The 15,052-nt window shown below is 36.8% G+C and overlaps 1 protein-coding gene across 3 annotated transcripts in view; it reads left to right on the plus strand.

Annotated features, from left to right (window-relative positions):
- The window catches only part of LOC134359873 (cip1-interacting zinc finger protein-like), a 54,673-nt gene extending 39,709 nt beyond the window's left edge, over positions 1-14,964 (plus strand). For 2 of the 3 annotated variants that reach the window (XM_063073652.1, XM_063073653.1), the window contains 4 exons: positions 792-956; positions 2,526-2,577; positions 5,451-5,572; positions 8,595-14,964. In XM_063073652.1, the coding sequence (XP_062929722.1) occupies positions 792-956; positions 2,526-2,577; positions 5,451-5,572; positions 8,595-9,296 (1,041 nt within the window). In that variant the 3' untranslated portion in view covers positions 9,297-14,964. The remainder of the gene's footprint in view (positions 1-791; positions 957-2,525; positions 2,578-5,450; positions 5,573-8,594) is intronic. The other variant, XM_063073654.1, reaches the window with a different exon arrangement.
- Positions 14,965-15,052: the final 88 nt, after the last annotated feature.

Genomic DNA, 15,052 nt, shown 5'->3' on the forward strand with positions numbered 1-15,052 from the left:
TTTTAAGCCTGTAAAGAAAAAGATTGTCTGTCTCAACAAGCTTGCCAATTTCTTATGTGAGATCACATTCAGAATTATTTTAGATTGCTGAAGGTAATCCCATGTGTACAGCAGTTTGACACAATTGAGTGTTATGTTAGACCAGTTCATAAGGTGGTTAAAGGAGCATTGCAGTGTGTCAGGAGTCACCTATTTATTAATATTCTCTAAGAAAACAGATTTTTTTTCTTAGTATGAATAAATCATTTTTTTCCACTGATAGTTTCATGGTCACCATGACTGGTGTAACAAGATTTTAATTAACTGAACTTAAAATGCTTTGCAACACTTGGATTTATACTTGTATTTGTGTCATTAATGCATTTTCTATATGAAAAATAACCAAATAGGTAGAGGTATTAGAAAAGCATTTCCAGTGGTGACTCCTCTTCCTAATCTGATATCTCTAGATGCATCCAAGGATCTGTCCTTTTCGCCCTTCTCTTCATCATCCTGTCCCACGACAGCAGAATCAAAAATTTATTTGCCTTAAAAGACATTTCAAAACAGCGTGTTATTGAGCTCCTTCTCTTCACCTCCCTACTACGTTAATATTGTTGATTGCTAATTAAAAATCCAGATATGATCAATTCTTTGACATACTGGAAAAACTGAAAGCCACATAAGAGAGTGAGAAAATGTCATTAGAAGATCTACACATGGGACATTTGAGAAATAGCAAATGATAAAAAATAAATCAATGTACTAGTTGTGTAAAAGTATGGTACATTGTTGAATTGTATGTTTCTCAGGTTAAGCTGCAGCGTAGTTCCCTGGATAAAGATCAAACTGGACAAGATGATCCAGAGGATATGATCACTGTTGATGCAGTTGGTTGCTTTGACGAAGACGATGAAGAAGGAATGACTGAAGATGACAGTGGCTCTGAATGTTTAAGTGATGGGGATTCTCATCAGGTTTGTCAATATGATCTCAGAGTGCTTTGTATTTCCTAGTGATTCAATAATTGCTCATTTACGGTATGGGTGAGTTAAAGCTTTATTTTTAGCTATTCTATTACCAATATTATTTTTTGATATGTTAATATTCTTAAACCCAAAGATATCATTTTCGATTGTGAAAATGTAGAATCTTTTTGTTTTAATGTTTTACTGCAAGAAGTCTCTTGTATAGTACTGTTAATGTAGTAAAGGCTTTTTGCCACATTATCAAACAAAATTTGACACTGAGCTATACAAGATCATGATAAGACAGGCAAATCTTCCTGTTAAGAAGATGATTTTAAGGAATATTCTTAAATAAGATCAAAATAAAGGTTTAGAGAAAGATTTTTGTAACTTGGGGGTTTGGAGAATGGAAAAGTGTAGCAATCATTGGTAGTGTAGGGCAGGGGTCCCCAACCTTTTTTGCATCGCGGACCGGTTTAATATTGACAATATTTTTGAGGACCAGGTGGGCGGGGGGGGGGGGGTTGTTCAAGTTTAACAGTGCATGACAGGGAATGAGGAAAGGTGCAGCTGACTTGTATTGTTTCATATTGCCAAATCATATTGTTTCCTCGTGGCCCTGTAGCGCATCTTTGCGGCCCGCTGGTTGGGGACCACTAGTGTAGGGGGCAAAAAGGCAAGTATGTACAGGAGTATAAAGATCTCAGAGTTACAGAGCTGTAGTATATTGCAGAGACAGGAAAAATGAATGACATGCAGGAATATTAAAATTAAGATGTTGCTTGACTAGCAGCTGTTGTGTATTAGCACATTCCATTATGGAAATTAAGTTCTTAATTTCTTTTCCCAGGGAACAAAGGAATTGCAATTAAATTGCAGTCTTTTAAAATAATGAGGTTATCAGGCCAAAATTGGTAAATATTTAGTTTGATACTGGTCATGGTGTTAGAGGTCATAGAAGCAAAACTCTGAACTAAGTTTAAAGTAGCAGAAGAAAAAATGTAAAAGGATGGCAGTTGTGTAACGTGGGTGCTGCTGAAAGAGTGGTTTATTAGGCGAATAATGACCACTTGTTGGGCCACGTGCCAGTTGTTGGGCACGTGGCCAAGTGGTTAAGGCATTCGTCTAGTTACCTCAAGGTCGCTAGTTCGAGCCTCAGCTGTGGCAGCGTGTTTGTGCCCTTGAGCAAGGCACTTAATCACACATTGCTCTAGTCTGTGCGAGGAGTGGTGCCCCACACAGACTTCCAATCTGTGCCTTGTAAGGCATGAAAATGCCCGACACAGGCCTCTCATAGTCTGAGTCGACGTTCCCTCCCCTGATGACCACTGAAGAAGAGAACTAAAATTTTAGAATAAACACTATTTTCCCTTGTAAAAGGGAGAAGGAACTCAAAGGCCTTTTAATTAGGGGATCAGCAGTGAGCATGGTAGAGGTGATCAGAAAGAAACCCGACATGGATAGCTTTTTTTTTTGTCTGAATTGCTTGACTTCTTTGAAATAAAATTGAAATTACAATCTCTTAAATGTTAACTTTAGAATGGAGAGAAAAAAATAAACATGTGTTTTGTACATTAGGCTTTCATGTCAGAATTTCAGACGGAGCCATATGATGCAGAGACTGTATATGGTGAGTCAAAAAAAAGTAATGTTGATAATTGCTTTCATCATTAATACCTTATAGATTAACCCAAATAAGACCAATTTAGATGTTTTTACAAGCATTCTAAATTAAGTGTTAATCTTTGATTTAATGAGGTTTTCCAAATATTATAAATTGGATTTTTCTAATGCCTCCAGATAATGAAAGTATCAAGACACTTTACATAAGCCTGATCAGATTAATACCAAGCAAAAGGAAATTTAGGAGTAGGACTAAAAAGTTTAGTTAGGATTATAGGTTTTGAAGAGAATCTTTTTAAAAAAAAAAGAAAAAGTTGATTGAGATTGCAGAACTGAAAACTTGGATGTTTGAGGCTACAGCTTCTAATAGTGGATTAAAAGCATAGAGGTTTGGGAAGTGATCAGCTCTTAGGATTATTGGGTTAGTAGAAGTTGCAGAGGTATGAAGGGAAAACAGCATGGAAAGATTTGAATATTAAGATAAGAAATTTGTATTTGAGGTGTTGCAGGATTGGGGAAACACTGGGGTTATGTCATTTAGGATATAGGCAATTATAATGGAGAAAGGAAGGTGGAAGGCTGTTTCAGCAACACATGTTTGATGCAGAGGCAGAGAATTGGAATATTTTAGCATTGAAAATGGATGGTCTTTGTGATAGAGAGGAAAGGCATTTGAGGTTTAGCTCTAGGAGTAAAAAGGAAATGCCATGTGACAAATAATTTGGTTCAGTCTAGGATATTGTCCTGGAGGAGTGTTTAAACAGTAGAGATGATAACATTGAGGTTTATAGTGCCAGGTTTAAAAGGAATGTCAGATTACATTGTCAACTACTATGAATACCAAGAAGGGAAATTGGTTTGTCAACAGTTTATTGCAAAGGGAGTGGACAGACGGCTGAATTTAGTGGAGATTATGCTTCCATAAAGGATATGGAGGACAGGAGCTGGCAAGATAGAGCAAAATATGGTTTTAAGGTCAAGGCAGGAAGCAGCCAAGGGGGATGTTTGATTGACAAGAATGATGCTGAAAAATAATAGCTTCACTCTTGGTTTAAAGAAAGTTCATGAACTCTGCTAGACATCAGATATGGATCTAAGGAGGTTGGTTGGGATTTCCAAGTGAGTTATACTGTGTATGTGCCCTGTGCTTGTTTTCCGAAGGCTGTTTTGCATTATGGTTTTACATGATCATTATTATTTTAATTTACCAATGCTGTGTTTTAACCAGATATTTATCTGTTAAATAACCTAGTAATTATGCTGCCATCAGTTATGATAGCTCAAACTTTCTACGTTAAAGGAGTTTGCTCTGATCTCTCAGCTGTACCAATTACATAGAACACACAACTGTTCAGAGACTTGTTCATTGCAGTTAACAGTTCATTAAACAACAGTGGAGTAATAGATTGCAAAGGACTGGTGATGTACTGAGCAATATTGTTGGGAGGAAGAGAGCGAATAAGTATATTGTTAGATTATAAAGTGGAAATGCAAATTCTGTACCGAGTTTGATAGTTGGTTTACGATTATCATAATGTCAGTGTGCAAAGTAGGAAAACTCTCATTAAAGAAAAGTGCAGAAATGTAAAACCCTAAGTAACATTTCTACATATTAAAACAAATCTTAAAGAATCATCCTTTCCCCAACTATTTTTCTGATCTGCCTTGATTAGACTGACTGGGTCGTGATGTCTGCCTTCTCCAATGGCTGTAGGTTCAATACTTTAGACCTATCTGCAACAGAACAGAGCTATCCAGTCCTAACTGCCTTTCTGAAATCCTGTTTGACTGCTTCCTGCTGTTCTTTTGCCAGTTTTCACACTTCCCTGTTCTGTACAGAAACAACAGGATGAGTTCTTCCTTGCCACAAAGGAATGATCAGTCTTTTGATTCCTTGGGGCTGTTCCCTGCCATTCATCTGGATAACTTGACTCCGTTTCTCATCTTTGATTTTTTCCCTTGATGCCTAATAAAATTTAGCCAACTTAAAGAAAATTATAATTCAACTCCACTATCCATGGCCACCCTGCAGGAACAAATTCCAGATTTAAAAGAAGTGCTACTGAACTGGCCTTTCCTGAAAGCATTAATAAGATCCTTTAAATATGAAATTTCCACCAGAAGAAATAGTCACTCTACAATTACTATCACATCTTTTTAATCATTTTAATCACATTACACTGCAGCTTTCTAAACTCAGAAAAAAATAGATTTACATTGTTCAATTTAGCTTCATAATTTAACTATTTCAGACATAATTTAAAATTTCATATTTGCATATTTATTCTTATCTCAAATTTATCCAATTAGCTTGGAAAGCTGCTAAGAGAGTTATCACTTTTGCTTTGATGATCATTTTTGATCCCTCAGTCATTGAGTTCATACACTGAAGAGTAGAACCTCTAAAACAAATTTAAATAGTGCTCACCTTTCAAAGTTCAACCTTTTCAATCATGTTATTTGCCTACTAAGTTATTTAGAGCCAATTTATTCACGAAGTGGGATTCCATTTTTAAAATTATTGGCTTGTTGCTTAGCCTACCGTAAGTGCAGAGTTACCTGATCAATACAGATAAACAAATTAGCTCTTGTACCAAAACAGTATGTATCCATTATGTATTGTGACTTTCCATTATAATACCATGAAAACCTTTCACAAATGCACCTCCATACAATCTTTGAATCTGCAAGTTGATTTCTTTTTACATGTAGTCATAATTTTTAATGCTGATTGTGCCAATTTTCTGTTAACTCTTATACAGCTGATTCTTGTTTTTAAAAATCTTCTTGTATGCATTTCCATTTTGATTTGTGTGCTTTTATGATTAGGGCACATTCAATGTAACATAGTGATCGTCTTGGTTCCCCTCCCCTCCACAGGCCAGGAATTTGTGGTCCCTGTGACCGGTTTCCTCTGCAAGCTGTGTCACAAATTCTACCATTCTGAGTCCACTGCCAGATTTACCCACTGCAAGTCACTGATGCATTTTCAGAACCTTCAGGTTAGATGGTTGTTCCATAATGTGGCCTGTGTTTTATTTCCTTTCTCTCTTTGTTACCTTTATCTTTCTTGCTCTCTTTCAACCCACCTGATTTGTGTATCTGTTGTTTAATATCCTCTCTTCCTACTACTTTTCTTCTTACTACCCCATCCACCCTCCTTCCTGGGCCCTCTCCCCTCCGCAGGATCACTCTGTTTTTCTGTACTTTTTTCCCCTCTTAATTCTGGTGTTTGGTGTAGTCTCAGACTTGCTTTAAAGTCCCTTCATCTCTGTTTTGTGAAAGCAACTAGAACCTTTCCAATTTTAAAAAAAATCCTAATCATTTGATGTTTCTGAAGTGCTGAGCTAACATTAATTCCCAATGTAATGCTGATGAAAATGTGCCATATTTCTTGAAGTTTTGTTCTATTCAGTGTACCTCTCATTAACTGGTTAAAATGAAAATGAAATGGTTTATATTTGATCCATACATTTTTGCCCACATATTTCTTGACTGGTTGGGGGCGGGGGAATGAACAATTTGGATACCAAACAGACTAAAAGGGAATACCAATTTTGTGAATTTAAAGATTGTTGGGACTGAAAAATTATAATTGAAGTACCATTGCCCAAAGAGGCTGTGTAATCAAATTGGGAAAGGAGACTTGGGCTCTGAGGTACATTGTTTAGGCAAACCAGGTTAGCTTTGCTTTGCATCTATCCTTGTGCTAGATCTGGATGTGTTCAATTCTGTTACTGATCCTGAGGATTTCCCCCTCAGCACAAAATGCTAACAAGGAAATACTGATAACACTATCCTTGAAGGAAACTGGAGCAAGTCTGTGACCTATTTAGCATTTATGAACTGCATTGATGTTGGTTTAAATCATGGTTACTGTGCTGTTTGTTTTGCATTTGAAGTAACTATTGTATTATTGCAGTCCAGTTGTTGACACCTTATATTGTTTCTCATTTCATTTCAATGCTCTGAGCTGTTCTGCAGTATATAATCTCAGTTTCTGTCTGCCACACTAGAAACTGCCTGCTTTATCTAATTCATGTAGTCTCACATTTCTTTTTTAACATCTTGGTGTTGTTCCATATCTTTCTTGTAGAGTTAACTTTTTAAAAAAGTAATTGAGCAAAAGGTTATGTCAATTTTGGATTTCAATTCCGAGCTGAATTCCTGCTTTCATGCCATCCAATTCTGAGCACAAAATGAGTGAAATACTCCTAATTGTTGTTGCGTAGACTTGAGCTTTGAATACAACCAATAATTTCCCTGTTGTATAAGCTATGATGCATGAGTGAGTTTAAAAGCAGCAGCAAAAGATGTCTGCTTACATTTGATCATCTCCAGTTTTTCAAACACATGATTTTCTCAGAATTTTTCAAATAACTTTGTTATCTCAAGGGTTGATGTGCAGCTTTAGAGTTTCATATTTTTATTATTTCTATTCTGTTCCAAGCAAAAAGAAATGCCAGTATAATTAGTTTTAGGTGCAATTCCATGCTATGCAACCTGTTTTTCATTTACATGATGCCTGGTATTTTTAAAATAATGCTTTAAATTTGCTATTGGTTTGCTTTCAGATTGAAAAAAATTCTATAAAACCTGACCACTTTTCTGATCTCCAGTTTCATCACTTGGACCTCAGTTTATTGGTACACCTTGCCATAAGCCTTTGGTGTTGGCGTTACTGTCTGTATTCCCATGCCATGTCTACTGTTCACCCATTGCTTTAATATCTGGCTCTTTCCTGAGTGTATATTAGGATTTATGGATGGCTGAAAGAAGTACTCTGTAGACTTTGTTATTAAACAACATAACAAACAGGAAGGTGCATTGGTGCATGTCTTAAGTAACTTCATCATGGATTGTTTCCTATCCAAATAATATTTGGTGTTTCAGGACAAATATCCTAATAAATTCAAAATGCACTTTGAGAGTTTTACTGCTTGCAAATATATCTTGAAGGTTAGCATTGGTAAAATGGAAAACCTCAATTGTTCCCATTTATTGGGTGAATCTGTTTACCGGTAGGTGAACTATGATTTCAATTACTTCACATGATCACTCTGGTGTTTTGATGCCATTTTTTTCCAGTAGAATTCATCTAGTATCAAGGAGATGCATGTAAAAGAAAATCCATATTTCTGTCACAATTTTATAGCCATCTTTAATCATGTTATAAATGATTGAATTGTTAACCATTTCATAGATGTAGATGTAAATTGCAATGCATAGACACAATAATGTAGTCATAGGGAAGAAATGAGAAGCAAGTGCATGGTTTTCATAACTGGTAGTGATATTAAGATGGAGTCCGTCAGCGATGAGTATAAAAGATTGGCTATCATATTGGTGGTATAGTAACAAAAGAAATGTGATGGAACAAAGGTTAACGTAGCTGACAAAGGGTTGAACAGAGAAGTGAAGGAGGTTTTTGAAAAAGAACTAGAGCTTCAGATTTGGGTAGTTAAAAGAACATTCTTCACTGATGTGAGGATTAAAGCTGCAAGACGCTAGAATGAGAGGAGTACAGAAATCTTACACAATTTAGGAAGAGAGGGAGTAGCAAGTTATTTGAGGATATGCAATATTAATACTTAAGTGAACCGAGTGAATGAATGGGGGTTATTTTTGAGTTGTGTAGAGGATAGTGTTAAGGTTCATCATATAACAAATTATGTTATAACCTAATAGGTGTTGGGCTCTTAACCACATTATAAATTCTGGTGGCTGAGTGAGTTAAGTATCAAAATAATTCCCAGAAAAATGGAAGGGAAAATTAGATGAAGAGAACATTTCTTAATTTTTGTAACATCAGTTACAAGACAAACATCTAGGGGTTGGTCACCTCACCACATTCTTAACCAGGAAAGAGCAGAGGTGTGAAGCTGAAAGAAGGCGGCGATGATTTTTATAAATTCAATGATTGTTGCTCTGTGCAACAGTAGTTTTGTTTCATGAGCAGTAACGCTTTTTGTAATTTGAGGTTTGATCCTTACCAACTTCTTGTCATTTATTTTGTTGAAACAGAGTTACAAAGTACAAAGAGCCCAAGATTATTTGTCAGTATCATATCAAGAACCAGCAGCCTCTGTGGTGAACAACCTTCATTCAACAGATGATCAAAAACCAGCAAGTGAGAAACAACCAGAGAATGACTTAAAACCTGCCAGCGTCACCGACAATCACCCTGAAATGGAGGAAGCAAGTTGTGAAGCTGAAACTCCTGCGCCTTTAGGTGATGGCATTGTTACCCATGTAGATGAAGGTAACAAAGACAGTGTTCCCCCTTTGCAGAACCTCCAGCAGGAGAGCCTAGATGACATTGATCAAGGTGGTTCAATCATTGATGAATTACCTGTTTCAAAGCTTGATTGTGAATTAACTGTCAGCCCATGTACAAAGAACGAGGTGTCAAGCGACAGAATGGAGGGGGAGCAAGGAATTAGTTCTGACGTGTGTGAGTCGGGTTCCATTGTGGGAAGTGAGGTGCTGGATGAAGAGCAGGATGGGAGTGAGGAGTGTGACCTGAGCTTGTCCAAAGCTGAGGAGCCCAGTGAGACTGAGGGTGAGGAAGAGCACCTGACGGAGAAGGAGTGTGAAGGGACAAGTGTCAAAAGTGAAGAGAATGAGCTGAGTGAGGAGGGTGGGCATCTGGAAGGCAATGTCTCCAAAACAAGATCTGGGAGAGTAGTGCGTGGCCGTCGTTTCTCTTCAAGACGGAAGAAGTAAATTTATGATGCATTTTTTTGTTTTTAAGGGTTAATTATACCACATTGAGCTAAATTTAAAGGCCTGCAGTTGATATGATACCTCTGGCACCATATTAGATATATGACATGGTCATCCATCATTGGTTATATATTTTCTTTTCTCAGTGAGGGAAGACTCGTATAGTGCTGATTGAATCTGTAACATCTCAATACAGTACCCATTCAGAAGTATTTTTCCATCCTCTTATGGAAAACAAAATGGGGATAACCGCAGTACTCTGAAGATCTTATTGTATCTTAAAAAATTGTCTTCAGTTATTTTTTATATCCAAGATATTGCTACATATGTTATATACTGTGGCTGAATTATACCATCTGATTTAATACTCCCCTTCACAGCTGATGACTCAAATTTGTGTAAACAGAATGATCAGTTGCTTGAGGCCCAAGCTTCCTTTCATATTGGCAAGCCAATGTGGGTGGAATTAAATATTGGGTCGACTGGAATTACTTCAAATAGGATCCCTTTGCTTTGTGATCACTTTATGCAACTCTATCGCTAAATGCAAAGTCAAGCGTCAACCAATTTCTCAGTACCTTGATAACCCTGTGTTTAAACTGCAAGTGCAAAGTAGACAGCATTGACCTTTCTGAGCCATGTAAGTTAATTCCTCATTGTGTGAGTTGCTTACTTGTATTCACTGGTCATGAAAGTGAAATGCAGCACACACAGACTTGCCTACCCAAGGCAGTTACGCAATTTCTAACAATCTGCCCTCTTTGAAGCATTAATGGAATTGGGATTCTTGATCATTGTCCCTGAAAAGGCTCATTCATAAAGTTCACTTTGCTTGTATATGGAACTGGATTAAAGTTAGGCTTTCTGACAGGGAAAATAAATCTGTTTCCAAAGTATCCTTTCTTGAACAGTGACATTAAATCACATTTAGTTCTTAGCATGCTATACACTGTTCTTGATATTGACACTAGCATTCAATTTTTCAGTAACATAAAGGAGGTTATTTAGCCTATCATGCTAATCAGTGAGATTGTGGGTTTCTGTAAACTGACATCAAATATATTCCTATGCCCCATATCAATTAGCTCCTTCAGTGAACAAAGAAAGGTCTTGTATTTTTGCTATCAAAATTAGCAATTGATTCCATTGTAGAGAACTTCAAATCTCTATCCCTCTTGAGTGTGGAAGTTTTTCCATCATCATTTGCTTTTCATTTTAAAATTGCCCCTTTCTCTTCACTCTCTCACTCAATAAATATCTTTGATCTTCTGTAAGACATTAATCAAGTCCCCTACTTTGTTTTTCCTGAAAATTCATTCTTATTTTGTAAAACCAAAAGCTAGCTTTCCATTAACTATTATTGGTAATTTTCCATGCCTGTCCATAACATTTTAATGATTTACATCATAGAACCTTGAGGCAGTTTCTGGTTTTTCACTGTCTTTGTGATATTTCTGTTATTTGGAACATGTTGCTTACCAGAGTTTGAACTGCAAAGAGTCGCGATGGATATATTCCCACAGTAAGGTAATATGATGAAATTCTGTGATACTGACAGATAAGTTTGATATATTACTGCATTTTTTTTCTCTTATATATGTGGAGATTGGCATCTCCACTTGGAATGATCTCCAGCTTCATAACCACAAACAATCCAGCAATTCCTCCAACACTAACCACCTCTAATCTACTTCATCCTACTTTACAGTGCTTTGAGACAACTGGGAGGTAGTTAAATTGCCTCCCACTTGGCTGTCCAGTATATAGATTGCACATTTCCAGTACCATTGGGGGGGGGGGGAGGAAGGGTGGATAAAAGTGAATCTGTTCTGAAAGATTCATATCCTTCCCAACTCTAATAATATTATAACTAATAGGCAGTTGCAGTCAGAAAGATTTGTTTTTAAATATAGTTTATTCAATATCCCTACCTTTTTTCTTCAGTTTTGTTTACAGCGGTGTCCTGAAAGTTGATCTGATTTGCAGATGCTCCTTGCCTATCCGTAAAAGTTAATACCCTGTATAGACAGTCCATAGACAACCAGATGGAGGGCTGAATATTGTAGTGGCTGGAATGTGGATGGGGAGACCTGCATGCATATAGGTTAACTTTGTTTTTTATGGTTTTCTACACATTTCTAGTATTCCAGTTCAAAATGCAAATAACTACTCTTGGAAATAAGTTCCAGGTGTTAACTTTCTTTGCCTTTTTGTTTTGATTGTAACTTTGTGCTACTTTAAAGGGTAATGGTAACGTTTCAACAGGCCAAAAAAAATAGAAAGCAGGTCTGTCAGTTGTTGAGAGAAAATATTAAGGTTTCAGGCATTGGCCCTTCAACTGCAAATGATTTATTTGAAATATCAGCCTTTTATTCTGAATACAAATACCGTACATTTGCAGGAAAGTCATCCTTGTAATTTAGATTGCCCTTAAAATGAATTGCTTTCACATCAGGTTCATCCCTAGATACATGGGTTAAGCACTTGAAGGAATTAGGAGCTTGCAGCTTCCTCTATAACCATCAACAATTGTGCAACTCTGTTTTCCATATTCTGCTGACAATGGACATTTTCTAATTTAAAGCTGTTTTGGACATTTCTATTAAGTCTTTGCCAGCTTTATTGAGGTAATGGGTAAGATCATTTCCTGAATTAAAGGATGGCTTACAGCCTTTCAGATAGTGCAACTGAAGGGTGCTTTTGTTGCCCTTTTGATTTAGTTCAGTTCACCTCACTGTCACACCCAGAGATCATGTTGCATCAGTCATTGGAATATGAGTCTTGTGATAGTTTTCCCTTGTTTTTTCCCTTCTTATGTTGCCTCCTGCCAAGAACAGCGTGGCTGACTGACATCAGCTCTCATTTAGATGATGCTATGTTGCAAACCACTGGAATTACTTAATTTCTTTCAAGTGATGACAGATTTATTTGTGGAGAATTGTTCATGCTTATGCTGATGATGGGTGCTGCTAACAATCTAGTGTAGTGGTTAGCATGGTGCTACTACGGCTTGGGGCATTGGAGTTTGGAATTTAATCCCGGCGCCCTCTGTCCCATCCCTGTGCACTGCATGGGTTTTCTCTAGTGCTCCACTTTCTTCCCACAGTCCAAAGATGTACTAGTCATTGTAAATCAGCAGTTGCTGGACGGTGCAGCCTGAAGAGCCGAGAAGGCCTATTCCGCGCTGTATCTTTAAATAAAAATAAATAAAACTTGCAGCGGGAAATTTGAATTTAGTCTTTGGGTCATTTAACAGAAAAGAAAATGGGTTTTGATTTATATTTAGTACCACCTGGTGAGACGAGATGCTTGTAAGTGCAGCTTCATTTGTTGTCATTTACACTCCCAACGACAAAAAATGGCAAGTTGAAAATTAGACAGCAAACCATTGGTGGTTTTTTTTTAAAAATCCAATCCATTAAACTTGCCTAACTATTCAAAAATCATCCCTCCCCCCCCCCCACCTCCAGCCCCATCAGACAAACATTATATGTTCGTTCTTCTTGTGGTTAAGCTGTCTTTGGTCTGGAGAAAGGTGGATGATCCTCACTTTCCTGACAATTCAATGTTAAATATTGGAAAACTAAGCTAGTAGCAGTTAAGTCAAATGAGGAAGGATCATGAAATTGATTTTATAAATGAGTAAATATGTTGAGTAATTTGACATCCTGAGAATAAGGAGGTATTATCTGCCATTTATATATGTTTACTCACTTGCTCCTTGATGTTCTGTATTGCCCAGGTTTGAGATTAGAAACTTGGGATGAATACCCTAAATTGTTCTTTGACAGATTGATGTTCATTTAATTCATAAGTAATCTTTTCCTTCAACAGCATTGTCCATGCATCTTTCCCCATTTCTCAATTTTAATGGCCAAAAATTTGCTGAACACCTTATTTTCCAATGTCAGATCTGGTACAGCAGTGGAAACGATATGAGTCATCTGCACCTTTCCTCATTCCCTGTCATGCACTGTTGAACTTGAACACCCCCTGGTCAGCCAGTCCGCAAGAATATTGTCAATATTAAACCGGTCTGCGGTGCAAAAAAGCTTGGGGACCCCTGTGTACAGAATATCAGAATTAGAATCTGCATTTTACACTGAAGTCAGAATTTGTCTTTGGGTCTCCTTAGTACAGTTTTCCACATCATTCAGATAGCACTCCATATTGGGTCATAATCAGTCTTGCGATATCTTTGATGTTAGTTCTCAAGTTGTGCAAAATAAAGGTTATTTTGAATGGGTCCAATCCAGGTTCACATTTTCCTGAACACTGATCTCTACAGTAAAAAAAAGACTTGCCAATCCCATTGTTCTGGACCCTCCTAGACAGACACCTTGAATTGGTCAAAGGGAAAGTGTTTTTGATTGTTACTGCTTTTAACCCATATCCTACAATCTAAATATTAGCTACTGCTTATCCAACTACAATTTAAGGTTGCAGAGCCAAATAATGAATGTATTTTAACATCATTGCTTTGTATTTGTTTATTTCATAGTTTATGATCAAATTTGAGCAGGTGCATTATCTTGCACTGCCCTCACTCCAGCATTGAGGTGCCCCACTTAGAAAGGAAAAATCAAACTTTATTCTCTGAAGTGAAAATCTAGTGAATAAATGTATTTAATAATTTGTGGGTTTATTTTATATTCCTTCCATTTTTCATGGACCAAATGATTTAAGCCCACCTATTGATGGAGTGAATATTTTCAGATGAGCCATGAAGTTTTCTGTTTGATCTTTATTCTAATTCTTGGGTGACAGATTTAAACAATAAGGATAAGATCTTTGGCTCGTGAACATCTACTTGTGTAACAGTATAACTGAAGAATGGCAAATATAAAAAAAAGTGAAAAGTGATCTTTTTGCCCACAACTGGGACTTGTTTCCCAGTCACATAGTACATCTCAAAATGAAATTCTGTGAACTGCTTTTCCCATTTACTATCATTTTCTCTGGGTGAAAGAAACACTGCAGACTAGCAGATGAATATCCCTTGTCATGTGTGCACCCTTGAATGAGATGATCTGTAAAATACCAAATTGATAGTTATTTTTTAATGTTTAAATCCTCTAGAAATGTGATATTTGATATGTAGCAAATAAAATTTGGATGGCCATTATTTAGAATAATGGCACATTAAAAGTAATTTTATGAGGTAGTATTCCCTTTAATGTTGAATTTCTTCTATTAATAATATTGCTGTTTGTGAGTACTGTCATTTTTGTTAGTGAAAATGCTGTTTTGAGTGTAGTTTGAAAACCATGTTTATGTTGGTGGTTAAATAGCCTGCACTTGGGTTTCAGGAATAAAGTTTCAGGAAAAAAATCATCAGGCATATCTGTTTCAGATGGTATTTTAAATACGTGGCACTTTTGGTTTACTCTCTTAAACCCCTTGACTTCAGTTTAGATTTTGTGCGTGACTGCACCAAAACACAATAGTTACAGCCAGATTTCACATACCTGTGGGTGGGATTTCTTTATTAATCTCTTCTGATTAGTAATCTGCAGTCCTCACTGACAGGAAGCAGGAAGCCCAGGAGCTGCTAATCATCCTGAAGAGGATGCTAGAGAAACACTGAACTAACACCCAGAATATAAGTACATGTTATATATGGTGTCATTAGCTCATTAGTTCCTCTCTAGGGAAGGAAGTTAATTTTTTTTCTTTAAGGTATGAAGAAACGAATGAGCAGTAGTGGTACAAAATCAAGTAACTATATATGAAAATAAAAGCTCTAGGAGTAAATG

The sequence above is a fragment of the Mobula hypostoma genome, chromosome 21 (assembly GCF_963921235.1).
Source record: "Mobula hypostoma chromosome 21, sMobHyp1.1, whole genome shotgun sequence".
Lineage (NCBI taxonomy): Eukaryota > Metazoa > Chordata > Chondrichthyes > Myliobatiformes > Myliobatidae > Mobula > Mobula hypostoma.